Source organism: Gallinula chloropus, assembly GCF_964237585.1.
Source record: "Gallinula chloropus genome assembly, chromosome: 9".
NCBI lineage: Eukaryota > Metazoa > Chordata > Aves > Gruiformes > Rallidae > Gallinula > Gallinula chloropus.
The window spans coordinates 7,176,805-7,203,768 of record NC_140094.1 but is presented as its reverse complement, the minus strand read 5'-3'; the positions used below and the strand labels follow the sequence as shown (position 1 = coordinate 7,203,768).

The window sequence follows — 26,964 nt, the reverse complement described above, 5'->3', positions numbered from 1 at the left end:
AAAATCTCTTGATGCCTGTGAACTGGAGACCTTAGGTTTTGCAGGCTGGATAGATGTGGCAGATGAATTCTCACGCTGTCTGTTGGTCCTGGGTGTGCTCCAGCCCAGTCAGGTTCTGAACAGAAGGTTTCCTGTGACTGCATCTGTGGGCTGCTGCAGGCTGTTTTGGGTTGGGGCACCTTAACTGAACATAAGTGGACTGTTCATCCAATGTACTGCTTCTAGTGGCTCCTGTTGGCTCCAGTTAAGAAGTTGGAGGTAGCTCCTGACTCACGTGCCGAAGAAACAAGGACCAAATAGGTAGGAAGTTTTAAAGGAGGATGTTGGGAGAAAAAGCTGTAAAAATGAGATTTTAATTGGCAAGGAGAAAATAAAATAGAAACTAGAAAATGGGATGGGACTCAGAGAACCCAGGTGAGCAGCTGAGAGGGAGTGGAGAGGCTGGCATGGAGGGTGTGCAAAAACAGCTACTCAGGGTGTACGTGTGCAGCTACTCAGGGGCTTCTGGTGCTGGGGGAAATCAGAACTGCATGGATCAGGCCTAGAATAACTTGTAAAAGCTGAGAATTCAGAACTTTAGGGGAAGAATTGCCACTCACTTTGATAGGAGGTGTTTTGAAAGGTGGAGTGAAAAGTTGAACAGTGCAATAAAGGACCAATGCCTGGCAAAATTCAGTCCTAGCAATCTGCTACTAAGGGCTACTGTGACCTTGATCTTTGTGACTCAAGTTCAGGAGAGTGGCAACAGAAACACCCTGACATTCTTGTAGATTGTAGAGATTGATTTAATGGGCATTTCAGGTGAAAAGCCCTGGTGGCTCTGCCCTCGGACTGGGGCAGTATGTGATGAGTAACATAGAGGGCAGTACACTGGTTTTATTTTTTCATGGTATCCAATTACTGGTAATCAGGTGAGCAGTATCTGTCTTGTGCAATGAATGAAGCACTGAGCACCTGTGAGGAGAAAAAGGAGCATCTGCTCATGCTGTAAAGCTGTATCAGAGCAGATAGAGCTTGTTCTGATTACTGTGATTGTCATGTCACATGGAGATCCCTTCAAAGGTCAAAGAAGTTTACTAGCTGACATTAAGGCCCATGTTCCCATGTTCTCCTGCTGTCTGAAACATTAGAGCAATCAGGAAGAGAAGTCATCTTCTTCTCTGAAAAGGTTGAAAAGTTTCCACTATTACTAACCTGCTGTTTGATTTCAGCAGTTACCACAGGCTCTTGGTTGAAGTTTTCCTACTTGACAACAGCCCGTTCAAGCCTTGCTACTGATTTACCATTGCCCAGCAATGATTACATTTGTATTGTTTACTAACACATACCATTGGACCTAGGATGATAAACATGGGATACAGGGTAGTACTTTGATCACAAACTGTACATGTAGTCCTTGAATCATTTCTACTAGAAGCAAATTAATTACTTTCATTATTTAAACAGGGATATTATCTCAGACCATAATAATCTCACCTCACTCTGTACATCTAGGAAGTATTTAGATAGTCTATGTAGCTGTGGAAATACCAGCTTGGGTAGTCTGTCAGGAAGAAATAAAGAGCTGACACATCGACGCTTTTGCTGGGTTGAGAGGAAAACCAACACCTTGGTCTTGATGAATACTGCGCTGTCTCTCTGACAGACAGGCTTGAGAGTGTCAGATCCTCCGTGGCGGTGCCCATGGAGCAGGATGGTTTGGGTAGTGGTAATGTGACTCCTAGTCCAGCCCTGGCAGGATGGTTCAACTCTGAAAACAAGGGCTGTGACTCATGTTCATCCTTGATTTCTGGGATATACCTTTTCCAAAACAGTCTGTAACTAGAGAGGTTGTCTGTCCTGGGAAAGTTAACAACAAGGAAAAGCTGAGAGGTTTCTGAGCCTCTCTGGGACACCATTTCTAGACACAAACTGCCAAGAAGAGTTTGCCCACTGTTGTCTTGTGGCTGAAGCCTGAATCTTCATTGCTTCAGGTGACCAGGAGAGATCATCTGCTGCAAATAGTCTTCCACTCCTGAATAAGAGAGTATAGATTTGTGCACCTGATGTCTGTGATAAGGGACACAAGGGAAGAGAAGATCTTTCAGCTGGTTTGTGGTGCTGTGAGCCACTGGGGACATCAGATTACAGACAGGAACCACATGCCAGCTCTCTGTCATCCAGGGCAATGCTGGCATAGGTCACAGAGCACACTACGGTCATGTTAGAGTCTGCTGAATTGCAGCAGTCATGAGAACTACGTATTGCAATTAGAGCTGGTCCAAAGGTTGAAACTCCTCTTCTTTGAATCATCTTGATTGCTTGTGATTTGGGAGTGTCCAGGTTAAACAATAAGAAGAAATTTGAGATAATGGTTAACAACTTTTTGTGTTTACTAAAATAGGTTTATCAGCAGTTCATTTTGTTTTAACTGAGGTTTAAATGGTTCTCCAGTGCTTCATAAAACACAAAGAATGAGGGAGGAATACTTCTCCCCTGCCATAAAATACAGCTTTATATGTATGTCGTATCTCTTCAGTTTTCATTTAGCAGGTTTTGACTAAATGCAATTGGAAACTGTTTAGAGAGAGGCTGGAGATAAGAGAATGCTGATGCACTAAAAAGCAGATTTCTCTATCTCTTTATCTTTCTTAATTCCAGCTCACTTGCTAAGTAAATCTTGCTATTCAGATCTTGAAGGAACCTCTAGGCATAACTGTGCAGTGAAAGGCGTTCCTGTAGGAGATGCTCTCTGGGGTCAGGCCCGCTTCTCGGCGATGCCTCAATGCTGGGATGTCCTCCAGAGATATTTCTGAGAAGCACTCTGCATGGGTGCTGTACAGGAACAGCGTGTCCCTGGGCAGGAAGCTATCCAGTGGTGCACAAAGGTAGCAGGTGAGACGCATTTCCTCGTAGGTCAAGAAACAAAACAGATATACCAGATCTCCTTCCAAGTGTAGAAAAGAATGAGGTCTGGATTTACAATTTTAGGGCTTTTTATGCTTGTGGTTATTAAGGACCACTGGAGTTCTCACTGAGCTCTGCAAAGGCTGACAGACTCTTCCATCTTCTCTTGTATCCTCCTCTCCTCCGCACACGCGGTGTATGAAAACCCAGTAGCAAGGAGATTTACTTTTATGTCCTGCAATGTATAAAGGGACAGGTGTATTCCATTTCTGTTTGCATAGCCTTTATCTGAGAAAGTTTGAAAGTTTTCGGCGCTGTCATACCCCTAACAGAGGTAATAAATCTTATGTTTCCAAAATAACAAAGATTCAGTCAGAGTTAATGTCTTTAATGGGAAAAAAAATCAAATTGTTCTCTAGGCTTACAGAAATTTAGGTCATGTGTAAAATCAGTTACTCAGTACAAAAGCTCAAAAAAAAAGTGTGGTGTATTATTTACTGCTTTCATAGGCAGGATCGCTTCTACGCTCCTCTGTCTGTCATGGGAACAGAGAGAGTAGAAATGATGGGTAGAAACCATCCACTGCTGAAAGTAGGATGCCTCTGGGGTACGGTTGCAAGAGAGATCAAATATGCAGTTCTCTGTTAAAGCAAATCCCAGCACCGTGGGTGGTTATCACGATGCCCTTGTGCAGATGAGTTCTGTGCTTACACGCTCATGCACTTCTAGCAGCCAGTGCAGAACGGAGACTGGCCCGAGGCTGCTTCGAGGCCAGCTCTTCTAGCCCTGCATGATGCTTCACTGCAACGGGGTGATGTAGAGGACTTTAACACATCACTCTCTGGACTGAATGACTCAAACTGCACATCTGCTGAGTAGGTAAGCTATCTATTTCTCACTAATACTTGTAGTCTTCCATGTGCAGCATGCTGTTCAGTTATCAGCGGTGTGGAAGTGTGGTAAGGAGTTGGCTGAGAGGTGCTTGCTGCTGTTAGGAACAGGAGCCAACTTGGTGCTAGGGAGAAGGCTGGAGTCACTGCGTGGCAGTTAAGCTTTTCAAGAGTTTTGCCATGGACTTAGAAATGGTGAGAGTTTGTCCCTGTTCCAAATAAAGTGGTTTTGGGGGGTTAAATTACTGTGCTTTATCTTCATGGAAGCTAACAAACAAAACGAGACAGTGAGTCAATGCTCTGTTCTGTATTACTATTGGAACAGATAGTTCTTGGGATCAGATGAATAGACACAGATTAACCTGTAAGCAGCTCTTATCAGAGGGCATTTAAAGCATTTTGAGTTGGAAGAGCCTTTGCTGAAGCTGATGGGAAATGCCAGGGTAAGAAGATGATCCCAATGTTTGGCACCAGTTGGAGTCTGGAGAATCTCCAAAGCATGCACTGGCATTTATAGTGTGTTAGGAGGGGAAAGCTCCTTCTCGACAGTAAAAGATGAAGTGAGTTTGGGCAATTATGGTCAGTTTTTCCTCTTCAAAGGAAAAATTAATTTTCCTGGTTTTCACTGTAGTGTAGTTGCAAGCAAACAGAATTTTTGCTTGAGCTGTAATAAGATAGAGATCTTGTGTTTCATAAGCATGATACCCTCTGTAGTAAATGATGCTTCTGTACATTTTTTCCCCTGTGTAGTAGTCAATGGTGCAAGTCCCTCTTCCCTGAACACTTCAGACAGTTGCCCTCTGTGGAGAGGCCTGAGATCTTGCATCATTTCCTGTCATCTGTCCAAAGCTATTTATAAAATGTCTGCTGATTCTGGCACATAAGCAAAACCCAGGCTTCATGAGAAAACAAATCGTTTGGAAATGTATTCCCTCCCAGAGAGTGTCTCAAAACTGTTGGGAAAGGCTGAAATATCCCAGAAAATCTTAATGAAGGCTAAGATATAATGGAGATGGGGAATAAGGGGAATCGAATAATCCTATGTATCTGTAGTGGAAATCTTTAGAAATAGATGGTGCAACATGTGCTGAGAAAAAGCACTAAGAGGATATTAAGGGAGTGGAGGTAGTTACAAAATTTGTTACCAAAATAAAAACTCTGGAGTTTGATGTCTGAAGATACAACAAAGCCACTCGAGGTAGCTCTTGCAACACTGAGTATCTGCCATAGAATTTCATGGTAGATGTTAGAATCATAAAATATACATGCTCTATAAGAAGTTTCTACTATTCCATATTTCTTAGGTTCTCCATCTCTTTAGCTTGAGGAGACTGACTGGGATAGGAGTCTGGCAGGGACAGCAGAAGGCATGAAGCGAAGCAGCGTGCTTCCCAGTCAATCTGCTGTTTATAAGTGCTATTTTGGGAATCCTGAAAAAGGCTGTTGGCCACAGCCAAAATGCACCCTGAGCAACAACATTCACACTGGGTTCCCACTGGCCTGCCTTGACCCTGCTGGCACTGTGTTCCTTGCCTCTTTAGCCATGAAATACACTGCTTGCTTGTGAAACAGCTGCATCCACAAGCTTGGGGCACGTTGGAGACCACTGTGTGCAGGGCAAACTGAATGGAGGATGGCCTTTGCCTGACCAGTCACACAAAGACAGGATTTCTTAATACATCTCCCAGTCTGGCATGTTTCACCCAGTGTTCACAAACCACCCTGAGAAGTACCTCAGTGCTGTAGAGAGCCCAGGCGGGCCTGGAGTCCATGAAGGCCTCTATGGGGCACAAACCTAAGGAGCGGTAGAGGTCTGGGACTCTTCTACTATGACCAGTCAGTATCGCTTTTCAGACCCCCACGTTTCTTGTGGCAGCATCGGATCATCTTCTCAATGGCTGGCAGAGATTCACTTCTGGCCATGCTGCTTGTATCTAGTTTATTGCACAGTAACATTTGAAAGTTTTTGAAACCCCTCACCTCGCTGCACCCTCCTTCTCCTCTGGTAAGCTGGTAGATAACATTTGTTACTATTTGATTTGTAAAACGTTGTATCACCTCGGGCTGCCAAAGCAGTGTTATTAGCTGATGCCCACGTATTTGTGTTGAGCTTTGCCCACTGTAAATGCATTTCAAGAGGATTCTGGTGTTGGTGAAAATGTTAGCGAATGTTAGCCTGATTTTTTTTCTCTGTAAATGACAAGCTCTGCAGCACCAGCTGTATTTACCATTGCACAGCAGAAGCTTTATGTCTGTAACGCAATAGCCATCAAATGCTGCGTGTAGGGTTTTCTGTTCTATAGGAATGAACAAGAACAGCTCTACCTGGCAATATGTACAGTTCTACAAAAACATACAGCTGTTTTACATATAACCTTTATAACTTCTGCTCAAGAGCTGACAAATTTTCCAGTAACAATCCAAAACCAAATGCTTTTTTTGCTGAGCACATCCCGCCCTGCTTCCAGGGCACCTCTCCACATTGGTGTACTCATGGTATTGCAGATATTTAAGTACTCTCTGTACAGCAATATGCTGCTTTACAACTCTAGCAACACCGCAGCATATGGAATAACTAGCATGGAGAAGTCTTAGGACAAGTGCCTCTGTTGCCACTTCAGTGGGCAGATGTGTTTGTAGGAAGTTCCACACCAACATGCAGAAGAACTTTTACACAGTGAGCCCTGGGGCAGGCTGCCCAGGGGGTGTGGAGTCTCCATCTCTGGAGATATTCAAGACCTGTCTGGACGCCGACTTGTGCAATATGAGCTGGGGAGCTGCTTTGGCAGGGGGGTTGGACCCGATGATCTCTCAAGGTCCCTTCCAACCCCTATGATTCTATGATTCTATGATTCTCCTAGCTACTCCACGTGAGGTTTTGGAGGTGAGCACTGCCTTCCCACCGGTCTGAACAGGGCAGAACTGTCACCCACAGAATGCTCTCATACCTGAAGTGCTGGGAAAGAAACATTCGGTGCTCCTTGTTTCCACTTCATACTATGCCTTAATTGCCTACCTTGGTAAATTTTTCTACGTTTGCTGTGCATGAAATGCTGATAGCATCTCTGTGCCAGGTTAACTAGCAAGGAATTAATGACAGGCTGAGAAGTCTGGGAGAGCTCTATCCCTGAAGTGAATTTCAGGCACAGGGGGGCTGACGCTTGCAGTAATGTCCCAGCTACATGGCAAGTTTACTAAGAATTCCTCTTCCCCCAGTATTGCCATGGCTTTGCTAACTCCTGCTTCAGGCAACTGCCCTGTCCCCTGTGCTAAGTGCTGGTTAAGACATAGTGAAAGTAGGGAATGGCATTGCCTGACTTGATAAAAACGTGTGATATTAAGCAGGGAGTCTGCATGCAGCTAGCTGCACCAAAGTGTCCTAGATTGCTGATGATCTACCAAGGGGGAAGAATCACTTGTTCTGTTTTATGTGTTTAATGACTTTTTTTCCTGCAGATTCACAGAATTTCCAAAGTATGTCACAGAACCCATTTGTTTCTAACCTCAAAGATGACTATCACCTGCAGCTTTCTTTTTACACCTTCATTTACCCTTTGTACTTTGCTGCCTTTGGTTTGAACTGGTCTCTGTTAATGGCCTGTTCTTTTCCAGTCCCTCTGTTGTTTCACACAGGGACAAAGATCTTAGGGTTTGTCTTTTTCTTTTCTTCTAAGTGCCCTAATATTGGCAGTGCTTCTTTCCTGGTGAGAATGTAGACGTACAAGGGTTGCAAGTCAGTTCCACCACAAGTGCAAATGAGGAGATAGCACACTGCCTGTCTGCTGCCAGCCTCCCTTGCATGTCTTCACAAATTTGGCCACCCAGGGGACTGATCCTGCAGGACAGGCCAAGAACCAGACAGCACCTTAGATACCTGAACCTTCCCAAGAGGTGGAGGCTGTTTGATATGAGGCACACACTTAGGCTGAGCCTCTTGTAAAAATACCTGGAATCATCAGAGAGCTGCAAAATGCCAGAAAACAAAAAATTTCCCGTAGAAAAGCCCAGCGAACCAGTGAAACTGAGACAAAGGCCTGGAGCTGCCAAGTCACCTTGGGCAACCTTCTCAAACTGTCTCCAAATCTTTCTTCCCTTGCCAATCATAATGGGTGTGGACACTTAAAAATACTTCATTCCCCTTTATGGCACAAGTAATGATTCACACACAGGACTGAAATATTGCATTGGAGTTTACTGTTTGATCTTTTTGAATTTGGATATAATAAATGAATCATTGCTTCAGTTCTAATTATTTTTTAATTTCTGGGCTTTATGACCTTTGAAGTCCAGTTCTTTTCTTACTCTGCATTTTACTGACAGTTAATATCTGCACATGTTTTAGAATGGGCTGGTATCAGAAGCTTAACATCTACATGCTATGTAATTGCATTTTTGCAGGGAACAGGGAAAGAATTTGATTCAGTAATTTATAGCCTGATCAATAGGATATTAAAAATCTGAGATCAGATTACCAATCTGATGGATTGGATAGCTATAAATTACCATGTGACACACAAATTCTAAACAGCACTCACTCACATGCATTGTGATTCTATAAATAGTGAGCATGATTCTCCTCTAGACTGAAGGATCTCACTCACTAGATCTGAACACAGACTATGCTCTCAGAATGGAAGAATTTGGTGGAAATAAAGAAGAGAGTAGCTTTTGATTTATTGATTAGGATGCCAGAAAAATGTTGGTACTTCTGGACCATGATAGATGTATGAGTGTGTGCTACCCAGGTGAGGAAGTTTGCCATGTGTTTGCTAAACTACTTTTCAAACAGTCTTGGCTGCTGCAGATGCAACTCCAAGGAAGTGCAACCTCTCCACCTGATTGAAATGGCAACGTGGGTGTTGGCAAGCAGTCCCAATGGACGTGGTATAACGATGGGCTACCCAGGTGCTGCTGCAAGGCTGCACTATAAGATTTGTCTTACTGCGGTACCCTAGGATCAGCTTGTCCCTCGGAATGAAAACGCCCTGCGTGGGAGGAAGGGTTCTTTAATTGACTAAATAGCTCTGGACTTAGACATACAACCATGGCTGCTCCTGCCTTATTTGAGTCCAAAATCTCTTCCTTTAATGCTAGTAAATACTCCTCTGTGGCTTGGCTGTAGATGCCATCCCAACACCACCTCTTCCAAATATGCACAGGTTGTTTGTTTCTGCCTTCAGGAGCAGCCAGCACTCTGATATTCCAACTCCGGTTTTCTGGGTGGGCAGAAGAACTGCAACTTTGTTTCTGGCTTTTCTCTGCTGCGGCAGCATGGTTAGATGCCTGTATATTGCCAAATGCTGTAATGTAAAGTGTCAGTTCCGTTACTGACTTCTGCACATGTGCAATTAATACAGCGCTGTATTATCAAATGCCTGAGTTACCTCTCCTGCTAGTGGAGTTGAATAACTTTAGAGAAGCTGGGTAGGGAGCTCCTCGGATGTTGATGTATGACTTGTTTATTAAAACAATAAAGTTATGTGACTTAAAAGTGCAAGGGTCAATTTGATGCTTCTGTCCAGATGGCAGCAGAGTTGAGCCATAAAGCCCTAAGCAAAGTGAGTAGCTTCCATCTTAGTATTAACTATAAATAACCTCTGTTTCACCATTAAACATGAGTATTAATTGTTTTATCATCTATTGAGTCATCCTGCACTGAAAAGGCTTAGGAGGGACCTTGGGAAGCCACACCCTGTCTTGAGACCTGTAGCGAAACTGTCAGAGGAAGCCTAAGGCTCTTCTGATGCCTACAGGCCTAGTGATTTCATGCCTCTCTCCCCACAGTAAGGCTGCTGCCTCATGGGGGGTAAAATGAACGTTTTCATTATTTTGCTTTATTTTGTACTATTTGTTGTGATTTTCAGGGAAAAGCAGACTGCCTGTTAAGGGAGATGCAATAGCAAGAGACAAATCCTTTCTGGTGTCTACAGAGGTGACAGCAGTGGCAAGCAGTTTGTAGATCCTTGTAGGGAGCAGTCAGCCACCCTGTGACACTAAGACTGCAAAACATCTGAGCCAAAATGTCACCTTTGGAGAAGGAAAGGCTGCCTCCATTGTTCCTGCCTGCTGCCACCCAGCCGTGGTTTTGTTCCTCTGCCACGAGGGACATTTAAAGCCAGGACTGTTGAACTGGGCCCACACAACCTCTTCCCCGGCTGTCGTCGTTCGGACCCCACATGCTGACACCTGCAGCAGTGCAGCAGCTGATGCCCTGCCTGTCCACCGCTCCCCTTCCTGCCCCAGCTGTCGTGGGGCCTGTGAACTGGGCATGGAGGTGCGGTGCGGGTCTCCTCCCTGCACCTCAGCACCCTTCTCGGCTTGAGGGGTTTCCTTTGGTGCACGGCCTTGTGGCCGAGGGAAAGGCTGAGAAGACCAGGCTCTCAGCACTGCCAGGGCTCAGGGCAAGCGGAGGAGCTGGCAGCAGAAGTTTGAGGCTGTTGGGGGGCAGCGGGCTTCACACAGGAGGAAGCATTGGGTAGTACTAGAGGGCCGCCGGTAGTGCCGGTAGGCCTGGTAACCTCGGTGGCAGCGTGTGCCCCGGCAGACAGCTCCAACGCGCCCCTTTCTCTTCAGTGTTTGACTCAGGCGGGCTGAGAGGCTGCTGATTCCGCTGGCTAACCGGACATGCCGGGGGCTGCCATGGCCCGTGAGGAGTGGCTAGGCTGTGAGGTGACTGCTCAGTCAGAGAGTATCTCCCCGCGGCCCCCGGGCCACCCCACAGGGGGATGGGGGTCGACCGCTCCTCCAGACTCAAGGGCGCGGCCCCGCTGGCGAGAGGGTCCCGCGACCGCCTGCGCTTCACGGGAGACGCTGGGCAGAGCTCCCACCCGTCCGGCCTTCCTCCCGCCTGCCCTGACGGCAGCCCCCGGGCCGGCCCGCGCACCGCCCCCCGGAGGCGGAGCAGCCGGCGGCCCCGCCCCTCCCTGCCCTCCGCGCCGGGTTACATGGCGGCGGCTGCGGCAGCGGCGACTGCGGCGAGGCGGGTGGGCGCCGGGCGGGAGCCGGTGGCGGGGCCGTGGGGTCCGGCCGTGTGAGCAGCGCAGCCCCCGATGAGCCTGGGAAGGCCCGTGAGTGTGGCGGGGCGGCCGGCGAGGCGGCGAGGGTGGGCAGAAGGGGGGGTCTCGGCCCGCCACACGCGCGGGCCCGGCCCCGCCGCACAAAGGCGCTTTGTTCCCTCCCGCCGGACGGCGGCGGCGCCCCCCGGCCCTGCCCGGCCCGCTCGGCTCGGCTCCGTTCCGCGCCGCCCTCCTCCGCCGGGGCCCGGCCCGGCCCCTCCGCACTGCGGCGGCGGCCCGGGGGCAGCGGCGGCCCCGGGGCTGAGCGGGGCGAGCGGGCGCTGACAGGGCGGGCGGGGGCGGCCGCGCGGCGCCGCGAGAGGGGCGCTCCCAACGGCCGCGAGCCGGGCGGCGCCGCGCGGGGCCTGGGGGTCGCTTCTGCTGCCGGGCGAGGGGTCGGGGGCAGCGGGCGGCGGCCGCGCCCTGAAGGGCGTTTGAAGGTAGGGCTCGTCCGCCCCGCGGCGGCCCCGCGGGGGCGCCGGGTCCGGTAGCCGCGGCGCGGCCGGGAGCCGGGCTGGTCGTCTGCCTCGCAGCGGGGGGCATGGCGGGGGTGGGTCTCCTCCGCCCGAGCGGCGGCCGGCGTTCGGAGGGCGGCGCGGGAAAGGAGCGGCGCCGGCGGTGGCAGCCGGCTGGCCGCGGAGGGGCGGCGGGAGGAAGGATGTCCTTTGGCGGGCCCGGCCGCTCCGAACTCCGCGGAAGTTTTGCTGCTGGATTCGTTGCCGGCGGCTCCTCGCGGGGGGTTCGGCGCCGCTCTCCAGCCGCCGTCCCAGGAGGCGTGGGGACAGGTACCGCCGGCTCCCGCTGCCGGAGCACCTGCGGGCTCCGCTGTGGCCTCGGGCGGTTGCCGTGGCCGAAGTGAATTCACGCGGTGAAAATAGCTTGAGGCGTTAGGGGTTTGGAGAAGCAGGTACCCCAGAGCTGGGCAGGCAGGCTGCACGCACTTGGCTTCTGGCAGTGAGGGTCTGTCTGTGGCTAATGCAGTGCCATTTTGGATCAGCCTGACAATGGTTAAGCTAACCGTGTTGTGGAAGAAGCAGCGGTGCTTGACGTGTTGTTGTACAGCCGGTGTGTGTGTTGATAAAAGCACTGTTGCCAGTAAACAAGCTTTTTTCGGTATCTAGATGTGTGTGTGCGTGTACACACTGTGGTAGCGTGATGTGTTTTTAAACCAGCTACAAACTCCAGAAAGCGGTGGCTTAAAGTAGAGGTGGGCTTTAGTTTGGTATTTGGGCTCAGAAAACCTGTGCTGTAAAGCTAACATGGTAACTTTCATTTCAACCTCTTGCTCAGGCTCAGTCCTTGCTTGTGCAGTTGCTATCTTGAAGTCACTCTTCGCTGACAAACCGTTCAGTGGAGCAGCAGTCGGGCTGTGTAGCAGGGCTGCCGAGGTGCAGAAGGCTGTGGTTAGCTCACGGTAGGCTGCTTCGGTGGAGAGTCTTCATTGGAATCTGAAGGGAGGACCAAACTGCTTTTATTTATGATCCAGGGAAACGCAGTGGATTTCTGTGTGCTTTTGCAGATCCTTCAGAAGATTTATAAACTAATAGTAACATTTGCTGGCTGCCAGCACAGAGTTCCCTAAACAGTGTGGGGAGCAAGTGGGAGGCTTTAGAAAAGCGGCAGTTTCCTGAGTTGGACGATGACTCACTCTGCCTACTGACTGCAACGTGGCTGATCTAAAAAAACACTTCTGTGCCCCGTATTTTTATAGTCAAAGGGATAGTACTTAGCAGGTTGTATAATATATCGTTAGTCATTCTTGGTCTTTCTCTTGTGAGTAATGATTTGATCATTATGTGGTCTGCATAATCAAATTAACTGGTATCTTTCTTATTTGTATTTCTGAAAAAGTAAATGTCTCGTACTTGACTGTGTTTCACTGTACATCCTGTTTCCTGAAAACTGTGATAAATCCACGTGCACAAGTTGAGCATGATGTGAAGTTGCTCCTTGTGTAATGTGTGGAGCTGGTGGTGTGTGGTGATGTCTGCTGGCACTAGGAATAATTTCAAAGATGACAACTCCTCTGTGGGTCACTTCTATTGCCCTCTCCTGAGAACTGATCTGTTTTAAAAGCATAGTTGTAAACCACTTAAGAAAGTAGTAACTTTGTGTTTCCCTCTTTAAACTTTGTGGGAGGAAGGAATAAAAGTACTGCTTTAAAAAAACCAAAACAGTAGTCTTTGGAACGTGACAGCCTGAATGCAAGTATCAGTGCCTGTGTGAGCATTCAGCATGAATTGAGGTGATAACCCCCCTCTTGTTTTTTATGCTATAGCCCATCATGGGGTTAGAGCATATTACACAACTGAAGAGGAATTTTTATTTGGTGTGTATTTGCACAGCAGACTTTAGACTGATGGCTGTGGCTTTCCTTGAAACTGAGGACCCTACAGAGGTTCTTTCCAGACCCCTACCATTCTCTGAAAAATGTTAGCAGGTGTTGGTGTCACTCTTTGCAAGTATTAGTGCTTTCAAAACAACCTCTTTGCTGTTTTCCAAAGTTTAAACAGCCATAAAATGCAGAGAAGAAATTGTGGTGTTTTGAGCTCATTTTGGCTTGAGAAAAAACTTGGTTTCCTCTAGCCAGTTGCCCTTTAAGTAATTATTATCTCAGAGTGAAGGAAAGTTTGAGGTTAACTTCTTATTTTCCATCCCAGCTATCTGCTTCTGGTCACAGGACTGTTTGTCTTAAATGTTTGAGAGCTATTAACTGGGTGGATGGGGAAACTAGTTCTGCTGCTTCCCTGGCCCCTGGAGTGAGGGCCCCTGAGCTGTGGAGCTGCAGCCCTAGCAGAGGGGTCAGCTCTCAGGTGGTGGCAGGGAAGGGGCTGGTGCATGTGAGTGAAGGGCTGTGTTGGGGGAAAGACTGAACTGGACAGGTGGGAAGAAGTGCATTTTTAACAGAGAAGCAGTTTAGAAGCTACAGTGTTTAATCTGTTACTTTTCCAGATTAGAAATTTCAGTGGCTGTCAACAAAAGACCACTCTGAATTGCTGAATCTTAATTTCATTTAATAGTAGGGTGTTTTTGCTAGGACAATCTCTAATTGTCTTCACCAGGCTCATGTGAGGTACTGTGTCTGTGTGGTGACCTGCCTGGTCAGCTTCATAGAGCTAGGTCCTGTTTGGAATGATAGCTGGGCCCTGGGGTTTGTGGCTTTGGGATTAAGTCGTTTGCTCATAGTTACGTAGGAAGTTTGTAGCAGGATCAGATCCAATTGAAGGCTGCAGTGTGTTGCTTATTCTGTCAATATTTATTTTCTTGGCTAAGTTGCTCTGATTCTGAAAATCATTATGTACCTTCTGAAAGTGTTGCAATTAGTGGTCAGGTAGTGGAAGGATACAGTGTAAGCAGGTGATGAAAAACGCATCATTTCAGGGGTACAGAATGAAAGCTTTGGGACTTCTAATTCAGTGAGCAAATGAGTCAGAACTCCCTTCTTCCTTGAAGCAGTAATGCTGTAACTGTGTGTGTGTGCTGGTGCTGCCCTAGTTTGGCCTTGGCTGTAAGGATCCCAGTTACCATGAAGAGATCAGCAGATGGTCCTCCTTGCTACTGATGGGTGGCTCTTCCAAATCTGATCCTGTGCTGTTCGATGGGACTAGCTAAATGAGAGGTTCCAGATGTTACCCCCAGACCTGGCACAAGTGGAGTGGGTATGGCTGCATGTTGAAGACATTAGCAGTGTGAAACAATAGGCCTAATTATGGGGAAGAATACAACTGGGCTTAGATGGTCCCAAGGACTTAAGTGCAGCTTATTGCTCAGGATTTGAACAGAGGCCTCGGACCTTGAGTTAATGTGAAATTTAAAGTGTGGCTATAAGCTGCAACAGTTAACTTCCACGAAGGTGTTTTGGAGGGCTGAGGAATTAAAGAAAAATGGTCTGGGGTGACATAAAGTTTTACAGGCAGCAGCTCAGAATGAGTGAGCCTGAAAATGGTGGGTGTGAATGAGGAAATATTTGTAGGTTTTAAAGAAAGAGTTAAAAATCAATAGACTAGAGTTCTTTTTCTTCTTTTCATAATTGTGGGCGAAGAGTTGGATAGTCATTGATGCTATCCTAACTTCAGGATAAATTTTATATTCTTTAAGTAAATTCATGGGTCCTCACACTGATGTCTTTAATCCAGCCATATGTTCCAAGGCAGTTTTGGGAAAAGTAACAGTGTTACTTCATTATGTTTGAGCTAAGGTTATAACACCCTTGTAAACCAGTCTGAAGTTAGGACTCTTGTCAGTACAGGGTGGGGCTAAAAAAGGAGTCTCAAGGCAGTAGTTGTACATGCTGAGTAAAGAAAGCTGAAGATCAGCCTTCTGACAGGGTGTAACAACACATCGGTGGAGGGCTGCTCAATGCTTTTCAGTTTAGAAGTGCTACATCTGGTGATCTTTATTTACAAAGGAAAATCCAGTGGAGGATAGCCTGTGTTTCCTCCTTCTTGCCTGTGTTTGTCACGTGGCTAGGCTACACGTGTACCTGGAGCTGGGTGGTGTGTGGCAGGAGGGAGCAAGCCAGGGCACTGGGATGTTTGTCTTGGTAGCAGTCAAGCTCAAGCCTAAGGACTGGGAATATTTAAATGCACTGAAACAGTCTTACTCTGTTTGCCAGCGTGCCTTCCTTTATTCATTTTTTTCTGCATGCAATTCTGATTACTTTAGTGAATTGAGGCCATTATTTAGTATATGTTAATACTTTGTCAGCTGCCCTTGCCGTGCTAGGAGTGGGGAGACTTGTTTTGCTTGGTCCTGGTTGTCCCACCCAAGTAAACTTGTTCACTGTGTACTTGTGAAGAGCTGAAATGTGTTAATCAAGATTGGAGAGAAGACATTTAGTGGTTTGATGTGACCTATAGTTGGGGAAGAACATACAAGCTGCTTGTAATGGAATTGCCCGACCCTCCCCACACTGTGTGAGGTACACCTTTGCCTCCTCACTTTGGGGCGTCTTTAAACGAAATGAGGATGTTGTGCAAAAGTGCAACATACAGTCTGTATGGCTGCATTCTGCTGCTGCAGGCAGGGAGACCTACTGAGAAGATTACCACCTTTGTTTTCATAAATGGTAGCTGCATTCATTAGACTATTAAAAAATAAATGATGTCTGGAAGTGCCCATATGTTAGGGGAAATGGTTATAGAATGTATCGGTTGCTGTGGAAAATGTACTTGCTGCTAGTTTTCCTGTGTAATCTGGGTTGGGTAAATGTAGAATTAGTTGATTAGTAATATTTGTCTAATATGTAGGAATTACACCTATGAGTCCTGTAACAAGTGAATCCATAAAGGCAAAATGACGATTAGAGATGTTAACGTTATCCAAAGTCACAAGGATTTAAGCTTTGAGTGGTGTTGGATGTGTGCTGTATGTTTTAGAAGGTCAGTGAATACTGGGAGTATGCAAACCTTACCCTTTTTGTGTGAGTGGCACCCATTTAACTATTATAATGGTGCAATAGCTAAAGCCCTCAGTTTTGTCTTTGACTAAAAGTTTGGTGTGGAAAGAATTACTCCGAGGTTTAATTACTGAGGTACAGGATATTGTTTCTGATTTAATGGCTGTATTGGAGAACTACCAGGTTTTCTGTGACACTCCTTTCTTTATTAAGATGCAGTAGGATTTTTCATTGTGTTCCTTGTATTCCCAATGGGGTCTATTTAAAACTTTCACAATATATGTTTAGAAATGGTGGCTGGTGATTAGAGTCAGTTTTCTTCCACAAGTATGAAAAGTATATGTCATTTCTAGTTAGTTTAGCTCTTGTGATGGTAACTCAGCACCAAGTAAGTTGTATATTTAGGACAATGTAAGGATCGAGGGGTGGGGAGGAAGACTTCTGTATGTGCTGGAATACTGATGTATCTTTCTCTCTTCTCCAGGTTGTCACGGAGTAAAATGGATGGTAGCTTTGATTGTGATTGTGGTGAGCTGGAGCCACCTGATCATTAACAGAAGGCATCTTTTGTAAATCAAGAGCTGCCAGACTCCTGTTTAACTAGACTGTAAACAAAGGAGAGGAAAAGGAGGAAGAAGGAAAAAATAAGTGCTTACCAGCACCATAGAATGACGCTGCTCAGGACCAGTCCAACACTGAATGTATCTGCACTGTGAGGAGGAGGATGTTAATAGAAGCCTATTATGCGCATATTTATTCACATTTTTGTTAAATGTTAACCAGTTTAGCACAGTAGAGCTGAGTGCATAGTATGTCATTTCATTCCGTTTGAGTTTCTTGTGAGTATTTTCTTTAATGTCTGCAGAAATGCTGCACCTTTCTTGAACTATGAATGCTGCAATCTTTCTATCTTATGCTCAGTTTGAGTTTTAGAGCTTCCGAGCTCTGAATTCAAGGGGACACAACAGGCCTGGCTGGCTCATAATGAAATGAGAGTGTCAAGAAACCATCTTGCAGTCAAAGCCAAGTGTTTCTTCTCCCTTTCTCTAAGACCTTTCCTTCAGATACCAGTGGAAGTGTCTCTGCGTGTTTACAGAAGCTTAGTAGTTTGAGGAAAAAGAAACGTACAAAACCTAAAAATGGCAGAAAAATTTGAAAGTCTCATGAACATTCATGGTTTTGATCTGGGCTCTCGCTATATGGACTTAAAACCACTGGGCTGTGGTGGAAATGGCTTAGTTTTTTCTGCTGTCGATAATGACTGTGACAAAAGAGTGGCCGTCAAGAAAATTGTCCTAACAGATCCCCAGAGTGTTAAACATGCTCTACGTGAGATCAAAATTATCAGAAGACTTGACCACGATAACATTGTCAAAGTATTTGAAATTCTTGGTCCCAGTGGAAGCCAGTTAACAGATGACGTGGGCTCCCTTACAGAATTGAACTGTGTTTACATTGTCCAGGAATACATGGAGACAGATCTGGCTAATCTGCTAGAGCAAGGCCCTTTACTGGAAGATCATGCCAGACTTTTCATGTACCAGCTGCTACGTGGGCTCAAGTATATTCACTCTGCAAATGTTCTGCATAGAGATCTCAAACCAGCTAATCTTTTCATTAATACTGAAGACTTGGTGCTGAAGATTGGTGACTTTGGTCTTGCACGAATCATGGATCCTCATTATTCACACAAGGTATGTAAAGAGTGGGGTTATTTAAGTGATGCACTGACAACTGTGCCTTCTAAAAACAGCATTTTCCTTTCACAGAGGTAGATAGTCTGTGGAAAGCCTTGTTAGCAGGTGGGGTGTCGCCTTAGGGATCGCACAGTCAAACTGTTTTATTCTATTTGCAAGCATTCCAGATGTCTGGGTGACATGCTTTGTCTCAGGACTACTGCAAGCACAAAATAAAACTCATTTTTACTAGATGGTTCAGAAAAGCAGATATTTAATGGTGAATACAGAACCTAAGACTGAGCAACATTTAGAAGCATAGCTATAGAAGTCTTATATAAGTTTATAAGCAGTGCATTCGTAGTGTGCAAGTGCGGCCGCTTCCTGGGATTGATTTAGAGATACTGTCTTCCTGGTTTAGATGGTGCTTCACAAGAGAGTTCATTGTCATCTCTGTGTTTGTTTGGCACCTGGGAAGAAGAAAGTTTTGCTGCAGTACCTCATTTGACTAACAAATAGCGTCATGCTTCTATATTGCTGCTGTTTACTCATAAAGATATTGCTGTTCCACTTTTACAAGGTAGAAACGCTTAGGGGGCACGTAGTACTGCCTCTAGGACCTTGGGGTCAAAAAATCTTGTAGTATGTTACAAAAGAAACAACTAATAAAAGTACCTTTTAAATATTTAAGTAAGCTTTTTCTTTTTAAATTAGGGCCATCTTTCTGAAGGATTGGTTACTAAATGGTACAGATCGCCCCGTCTTTTGCTTTCTCCAAACAACTACACTAAAGCCATTGACATGTGGGCTGCAGGTTGCATCTTTGCTGAAATGCTGACTGGGAAAACCCTCTTTGCAGGTGGGTAGAAAAAAAATACCTCTCTATATTCCTAAAAGGAATGGTATTGCTTAATTACCTTCCTAAAGAGAGGTTGATTCTCATGGCTAATACCAATAGTCATTGACTATCGTAATGTGCTGTGTTGTCACATCAATTCATAGTTTGCTTATGTAATTGCATATTTGTGAAGCAGAAGACATTTCTATTTTTGTTGCTTGTACCAGTGTGTATTTAGATAAATGTCACAATTTAATGTAGTTCTCACGTATATGGTAAATCTGGCTGTAATTCTGTTAAACCGAGCTTATTGGATGCTTAAGAAATGTTCTAAATACATTGGTTCACTAAAATACATGTATCCAGGGAATTTTTGAGGATTATGAATACCCTACGTATCATGTTCATAAATTTTTTTTTCAAATTAGTCAACCTAATGACTTGTCACTTCTTTATATTTTAAAATATGGAAAAGTAGCCTTTTTCTCCCTGTTGCCATTTTTTTTTGTCATCTACAGACTGTTTTAACTGCCCTTTTTTCAGCACTCTAGGGAGGGCTCTAAGATTTAAAATTGCTTGGCATAGCAAGGAAAGGTGTGACCTCCAAGCGTTCCTGGTAAGATAGGAAGCAACACACTGGTCTCGATGGGTGCATCTACATTAGTGCTTTGCCTAGGTTGAGGAGCAATAAATGGCCATCCTGCACCATGTTGCTGATGTAGCTGAGTGCACAAAATAGAGTCTTTTTGGCTAAAATGAAGCTCCACCTGCTGATAGGCATTCAGTCCCTGGAGCAGATGAGCTCGTCTAGGCTAAACCCCTGAAACATGTATTTTGTGTGCACCCCAGGGCCTCAGCAGCAGCTGTCCTGTTCAAGCTCGCTCTTGGTCTAAATCACTGGGCAATTCAGATAAAACCTGGAAAGATCTGAGCTTGTGTTTCCAAGTTCACACTCTGCAGCGTTCCTAGCTTTGTATGTCAAGATAATCAGAGAGCTTTTCCCCATTAAGGACTGAGTACTGGAGTACTGTCACCTTGAAATCATTATTCTATAGAAATCTGCAATTAAGATGTGGAGAGGCTTTTCTGCACTTGCAGTGAGTTGCCAACTCCTTGAATTGCTAACTACTGGATTAGCTCAGCTGATAAGAGATTTATTAGGTTTCCATTGCATCAACCGCTTCTGGTGGGAAATAGTGGGAGAAAGTGTGCAGATTTCCATGTTCAGCTTCAGTTATTGCAGCTGACAGTGTTTGGGCTGCTTTTTTTCTTTGTGGCTGTTTTTGGGGGTTTTTTTACCTTTGAGTAGCACTGGTACTTGCCAAAACTTCTTACTGGCTAATATCTGTGTAGGGGTTTAGATTTTTTTTTTTTTAACTCAGTAACCAAAATCTTAAGTTTGTAGGCTCATTTATATGTGCTAATTGCATTGTCCTGACACTCTGAATAAAATTCTTTAGCAAAGCTGTTTGGACAGCTTGATTTTGTTGATTTCCAACTTCCTCTATTTCTGAACCATCTTTTAGGAATCCTGCTGCCAGGAAAGCTGATGGGAATGGGAAGGAAGGATGCGGCTTAAAATTGCAGAATACCACAGATGAGGGAGGGAAATTGAGGCAAAGGAATTCAGTAGCTGTTCCCTAACTCTTTCTTCTAAATATTTCTTCTAAATAAATATTTTAACGTGCTCATTTGGTTTATAGTAGAAAACAAGCTGATGAATTTTAGGATGGTTAGGGCATAAAGTAATTACAGAGTAGAACCTGTTTTCCAGCCGATTACAGACAGAGTAACATCTGATAGGTTATATTAAGTAACATGTAATAGTCTGAAGTAGGAGGACAAAACAGCTTTTTCAATCCAGCAAGTAAGTTGACAGGAAACAGGACTGGTTCAGTTGGGAACACAGGTCTTGGTCATGTTTTCTGTAGTGACTTTGCCTTTGCTTTTCTTGAGGTCATCCAGCAGATGTGTGGTGGGGTGACCAGTGCAGACTGTCAGGCAAACTGATAGCACATAGATGTTGAGATTGTACAATCTCCTTCTGGCACTGCTGATTTATGTATTTAATGTCCCATGTGTCAGTGTTGCTGATCACTGCCCCGAGCTGCTTGGTGAAACACTGGCATGCAAATAATCCTATGTAGTTTCATCTGCTGGTTCCATCTCTAGGGTGCTACGTGCTTCTTGGAGCTGAACAATAAATTGAGGAAGACAAACTGTATTGCTGGGTACTCCAATTCTTAACAGTGGTACTGAGTGTAGATGCCATTCATTATTCAGAATTCATCTGCTCTACAGGCCCTTATAGTTCTTTACCTAGGTAAACATCAGGTAGTGTTAAAAGTATACTGCAATTTCAGTCATAATACAGTACTTTTTCTTGTATAAACAAGATTATACTGCTTAACTGGAAAGTTTGGGGTTTTTTTTTGTTGCACCTGACAGAAATGTAGGGCTTCAGAGTAGAAGTATTACTACAAATGGCTATGGAATGAGATCTCTTGCTGAGCTAAATCACCGCTGGTTTTATTAATATGGGACATATAACTCAGTGAGGTCAAATAGTGAATTCATTAGGTGGGGCAGTTGAAGGGGAAGATTGTGGTATACAGTATATAACAAGAAGATCACGTGTTGCTGTGGAGTACCTCATCCATGGTAAAAACATCCTTGCAAACACTATGGGTTAGGTGGCTTTATCTGTGTGTAGCAGCTCTGTAATTCTTCATACGCTACAACATTGTTGAGAGCTCTTCAGATTGATTATCATTCAACTTTAGAATTTCAGCCTCTCCTCTGTTGTAGGAGATTATAACAGTCTTCTGCTGAACATAGCTGCTCAAAGCACAAAATGTTTCATGCCTTTCACATACAGGGAGCAGAAGTGTTTGAAATTGAAATGGGTTGTATTTTCTCTTGGTGCTTAGGTGCACATGAACTTGAACAGATGCAGTTGATCCTAGAATCAATTCCTGTTGTACATGAGGAGGACCGTCAGGAGCTTCTCAATGTAATTCCAGTTTACATTAGAAATGATATGACTGAGCCACACAAACCTTTAACTCAGCTGCTTCCAGGCATCAGTCCTGAAGGTAAGTAATTCAGAAAACACTACTTCCTGTTTCTCAAAATGGTAAAATTGTGGAGCAGCTTTACCGTGCAGGTGTGTGACTGTTTAAAAAGCAAGCTTCAGTTAGAACAATCTCTGTGTTCTCTGAAAAAGGGTTGTCTTCTACTGTAATAAAAAAAGGGTGCTTATGTGATAGCTACTTGTTCATCTCTGGAGTAGAACTGTGCATCTCTGCTGGACCTGTTTGCTCTAGACCGATAGAATTGCTCTCTCTGGAGACACCGGCCTTCTAAATACAAGGGAACGTTGGAATGGAGTCAGGAGAGAACAACTGTGTTTCAAGTCTTTTGTAAAGAAAGCCCCCAAAGCAAGCTGACAGCCATGTTTCCTGATGGCTGTTGGTGGATACTGGTTCAGGTTGGAGCATTCTGTCTCTAGTATTTTTAGTGTCCTAAGTGAAGAGCGTGCTCTTGCAGCTTTCCTGTGGCTGCAGAATGCATGTTTGGCAGTATACTGTCAGTAGCTGAGGCTTCACAGGTGGTTACTTCTGAGCAAATGCACACCTAGAGCAGAGTATTGCACCTTAATCCTAGGTGTCCAAAGTGTCCTTTTTCTCCTGTTTTACGATAACTTTTTCTCCACAGCGCTGGACTTTCTGGAGCAAATTTTGACGTTTAGTCCCATGGATCGATTGACAGCAGAAGAAGCTTTGTCCCATCCTTATATGAGCATTTATTCCTTTCCAACGGATGAGCCTATTTCGAGCCATCCTTTTCACATTGAAGACGAGGTTGATGATATTCTGCTGATGGATGAAAGTCACAGCCATATTTATAATTGGGAAAGGTAAATCTATCGCTTGTGCTATGTGGCACAGTAACTGAATGGTTGTGTGCTCGAAGTAGTGTTGTTTCGTGGGGATCGTTTCATTTTCTGTTTGTTCTTCTTAAGTTGACCTGAGAACAAACTTTTCCATTACAGGCAGTGCATTGTCATTGGGCTTTATAATTCATTAGACTTGGATGTGCTGATGCATTCCTGAGAGACGCTCGGCACTCCAGAATCTAAAGTTTCTCTCTCCATTACTTTTTTTCCCCAAAAATATTTCTCTAAAAAATAAACTTTAAATGTAGAGAGTTTTATGTGAGATTGTCTGCTCCAGTGCTTGGCTCACATAACAGTAGAGACACTTACGGTGTCTGGTTTAAAATCAGCTAAAGCATGCTGTAAGGAGGAGTTCTGAAAATGGAGTGAGCTTTTGTACATAACTCTAGACTTGGGTCTTTCAGATGTGCATGTGAGGCTTACTTATGCCAGATTAAACTAAAAACCTGGAAGAGGTACCCGATTGGAGCTAGGACAGGCTTCATCTGTGTTGAATTGTCACTATTCTGTAAGGGAATTTCTAACCTTAACTCTCTCTGGGGGAGCTAGAAGACTTGTTTTTAGCTGCTAACACTTAGACAATTGTTTTGCAGATACCATGAAAGTCAGTTTTCAGACCATGACTGGCCTATTCATAATAACTATGAAGCTGATGAAGTTCAGCGTGATCCAAGGGCTCTTTCTGACGTTACTGATGAGGAAGAAGTGCAAGTAGATCCTCGCAAATATTTGGATGGAGATCGTGAAAAGTATCTGGAGGATCCTGCCTTTGACACCCACTTCTCTACTGAGCCTTGCTGGCAGTATTCAGATCACCACGAAAACAAGTATTGTGATCTGGAATGTAGTCACACTTGTAATTACAAAATGAGGTCATCTTCATACCTAGATAATTTAGTTTGGCGAGACAGTGAAGTTAACCATTACTATGAGCCCAAGCTTATTATAGATCTTTCAAACTGGAAGGAACAGAGCAAGGAAAAGTCTGATAAGAAAGGCAAGTCTAAATGTGAAAAGAATGGGTTGGTGAAAGCTCAGATAGCACTTGAGGAAGCATCACAGCAACTTGTTGAAAAAGAAAGGGAGAAGAATCAAGGCTTTGACTTTGATTCATTTATAGCAGAAACCATTCAGCTTAGTTTACAACACGAGTCTACTGATGTTGATAAATTAAATGACTTGAATAGCTCGGTGTCTCAGATAGAGTTGAAAGGATTCATATCGAAGTCGGTAAGCAGAGAGAAGCAGGAGAAAGGAATGGCTAATTTGGCACAGTTAGAAGCTCTGTACCAAACCTCTTGGGACAGTCAGTTTGTAAGTAGTGGGGAGGAGTGCTTCCTCATTAACCAGTTTTGTTGTGAAGTAAGGAAGGATGAACAGGTAGAAAAAGAAAATACTTACACCAGTTACTTGGACAAATTTTTCAGTAAGAAAGAAGATGCTGAAATGCTAGAACCTGAGCCAGTAGAGGAGGGGAAGCTTGGGGAGAAGGAAAGGGAAGAGAGCTTTCTCAGTAACAGTGGAGAGCTCCTCTTCAACAAGCAGCTCGAGGCTATAGGTATTCCTCAGTTTCACAGCCCTGTTGGTTCGCCACTGAAATCAATACAGGCCACGTTAACACCTTCTGCTATGAAATCATCTCCCCAGATTCCCCACAAAACCTACAGCAGCATTCTGAAACATCTAAATTAAAACACTCAGCAGACATTTCTTTTATATTCATGAAATGTGTTTGTCTTTTTTTATTATTACTAGTGTAAGTAATTTTTTTACTTGAATCAGACGGTGTAATTTTGGTATGTATTTCATTAGTTTTCTGTTTACCATTGTTTTTACAATCCAGAATTGCTTTCTATACATGAGTTAGTTTTGTTTTTAAACTGGCATGTCGTTTGCACACAAAATTAAAGAATAGAGCAAAATAATGCAAAATGCAGGAGGTAACAAAAATGCACTAAACCAAGTAAAAAAAACCCATGCTCTCAGTAAAACAGTGTCCATGTTTTGCAGAAAAAAGAACCTTGCCTTGAAATTTACACAGTGAGACTGTACAAATTGCATGAAAAGATCTATTTTTCCCAAAACATTTTTTTCATTCATGCATATTTTAGAGTTTTTCATACTGTACACATTTCTTAGACACATGATACCAGCAGCAACTGAAATGAATGCAGAATTTGGTACGCATGTGTTATCTACCTCAAGGTAACAGCAGTATGTGGCAAAACATTAACCACCCATAGTGCTTCTCATTATGCACTTCTATTTAGCCAGCATTATTGTAGTAGCTATTCTTATTGAAAATCATTCAATATTTATAAATGGTCTGGTATGCATTCTTTATAGTGAAGTGTTAATATGCAGCACTTTTATTTATTTTAGCAAATAAGTATATTTCTGTAATTATAGAAAGTCAACTTAATTTTTGAGTTACCTTTCAGATAAAAGTTTTTGTTTAGCACTATGGTTTTATTGCCTACATAGCTGGATATATATCAACATCGGCTTATTCTGAGGCTATCCAATACATTTTTTTTTAATTATTATTATTTAGTTTTCATTTCAAGTAAAGCACTCACTGTGTATAGGAATTTGTAATTGGAGGTGCTTGATCTCTACAAAAGAAATTAGGAATTGCTTTATTATCAAATGCTCCTAGAAGTCTTAATTGTGTTCATTTTTAAAAAAAAATTTTGTAATGTTAGTTGTGTGCATGGAAATAATTAAGGTACAACATTACTGTAGGTTAAAGTTCTATATGGTGAGGCATTTTGTTTTTACTGTATGTTTTTACTGAATGATTCCTGTCCCGCTCCTGACCCCCTCAAAAGCAAGCATGATAAAATTAGGTTAAATATAGCATGTAGCATCTCAGTCTTCTGAAAATTTGTTTTACCTTCTGATTTTTTTTGAAATACTGGATGTATCATTGCTCCCCTGTTTAAAACAAAAACGAATAAAAACATGGCCAGCAAGAGTGGCTCTTGGTTTTCCATGCTTTGTACAAGGCAGGTGAAGGGGTGCTGCTGGAGTGCAGCTGGCTGTGCTGTGAGGGCTGGCCTGCTTGCTGAGCTCCCTGATGCATGGTGCTCAGGGAAGGGTGAGAAATTGTCTTGCAGCTCCCCCTTGGAGTGCTGCTGCTGGCGATGCAGGGCCCTGGGAGGAGCCTCCAGAAGTACACCTCTGTCCCAGTGTCACCGCCTGCATTGAGGACCATCTTCTGCAACGGTCTGGCTGTGACAGCAGAAGTGTATGGTGGTGTCAGTAGCTGCTTGTTGAAAAACCAGCTGCATTCCAGAGTGTAAGTTACTGCTTTAACCACTTCTAGGTGGAATGGTGTTGAAGTGGAAAAACAGCTGTGAGACCATTGAGCACCTTCATGTTGTTGGCAACCTGGAGTGAAGGTAACAGTGCAGGTCCCTTGGCTGAGATCCCATCTGGACCACTGTCGAGATTTCAGGAGCAGGACAGGTAATGCTTATGGGATGTTTCAGAATGTGCAGGTGAGGTCTGTGTTGCAGGAAGCCCCAAGAACATGGAATTTCTCTTCCAGTTCTTCCTGTCAGAACCCTTCCAGAGGGAGCTAATTAGCCGGACAGTAGCTACATCTTGAGGCAAATTCCTACAGCTTTCCATGATGTGTCTTAGTTACTCTCACTGTTTCCATCCCTCCACCCCTGCTCATGTGGCAGGTGGCACAGCTGCACCTTGCCTAGACCAAGGTGTTGTCCCATCACTGCAGCAGAAAATGGTCACTTGGGGAGACAGGACGCAGTGTCTGTCCTCGGGCATAGGATGTGAAGGCTTGCAGAAGCCCAAAAGTTTGGGGAGGAAGAGGGGAAGCTGTAGGGAGGGGGCAATGGTGGTTTCCCCTCTCCTAGGTAGGCACTGTTCAGAAGTAGTGTGGTAGTTGGGCTTTTATAGACTGGAGGAAAGCAGTGGGTGGGAAGTGTTGAGAAACTGGAAACAAAATTCAGTGTAGAAACACTTCTTGTGCAAATGAAGTGTCGCTGGGTTTAGTTTGTTTTGTGTGTTTTCTTTTGCTTTTTTTAAGAACCCTAAAAAATACCAACAGTACTTAGGAGGTCTGTAAGGGTAGAAAGGGAACATGGTACACTCAAAAGGGGAGAGTCAAGTGTTGAGCCTAATTCTGGCATGACACTTAACTGCCTTTGTCGTCTTCTTGTGCTTGGGAGCAACCCCTGTGCTTGTAATGGGTGCCAGCCTCGGGTCCCCAGAGGGTACAGCTGGACAGTCTGGCTT

The 26,964-nt window shown here is 44.5% G+C and overlaps 1 protein-coding gene across 3 annotated transcripts; it reads left to right on the top strand.

Moving 5' to 3' along the window:
- On the top strand, nt 1-25,676 carry MAPK6 (mitogen-activated protein kinase 6). Of its 3 annotated transcripts, none has more exons than XM_084268163.1 (6): nt 1-300; nt 16,714-17,923; nt 18,620-18,764; nt 21,674-21,838; nt 22,461-22,662; nt 23,295-25,676. In XM_084268163.1, exons 2-6 carry the CDS (start codon nt 17,369-17,371, stop codon nt 24,391-24,393), a joined length of 2,166 nt encoding a protein of 721 aa, XP_084124289.1. In that variant the 5' UTR covers nt 1-300; nt 16,714-17,368; the 3' UTR covers nt 24,394-25,676. The 3 variants fall into 3 exon arrangements, with proteins under 3 accessions (XP_084124289.1, XP_084124288.1, XP_084124290.1); XM_084268162.1 differs by lacking the exon at nt 1-300 and adding an exon at nt 10,726-10,843; XM_084268164.1 differs by lacking the exon at nt 1-300 and adding an exon at nt 11,229-11,271.
- The last annotated feature ends 1,288 nt before the right edge of the window (nt 25,677-26,964 follow it).

What these genes read in the sequence shown, in the direction of transcription:
- MAPK6 (XM_084268163.1), top strand. Translation starts at nt 17,369, where the DNA reads ATGGCAGAAAAATTTGAAAGTCTCATGAACATTCATGGTTTTGATCTG. An exon ending in TCCAGGCATCAGTCCTGAAG is followed by an intron (nt 21,839 to 22,460) that starts GTAAGTAATTCA and finishes TTTTCTCCACAG; the next exon opens with CGCTGGACTTTCTGGAGCAA. An exon ending in CATATTTATAATTGGGAAAG is followed by an intron (nt 22,663 to 23,294) that starts GTAAATCTATCG and finishes ATTGTTTTGCAG; the next exon opens with ATACCATGAAAGTCAGTTTT.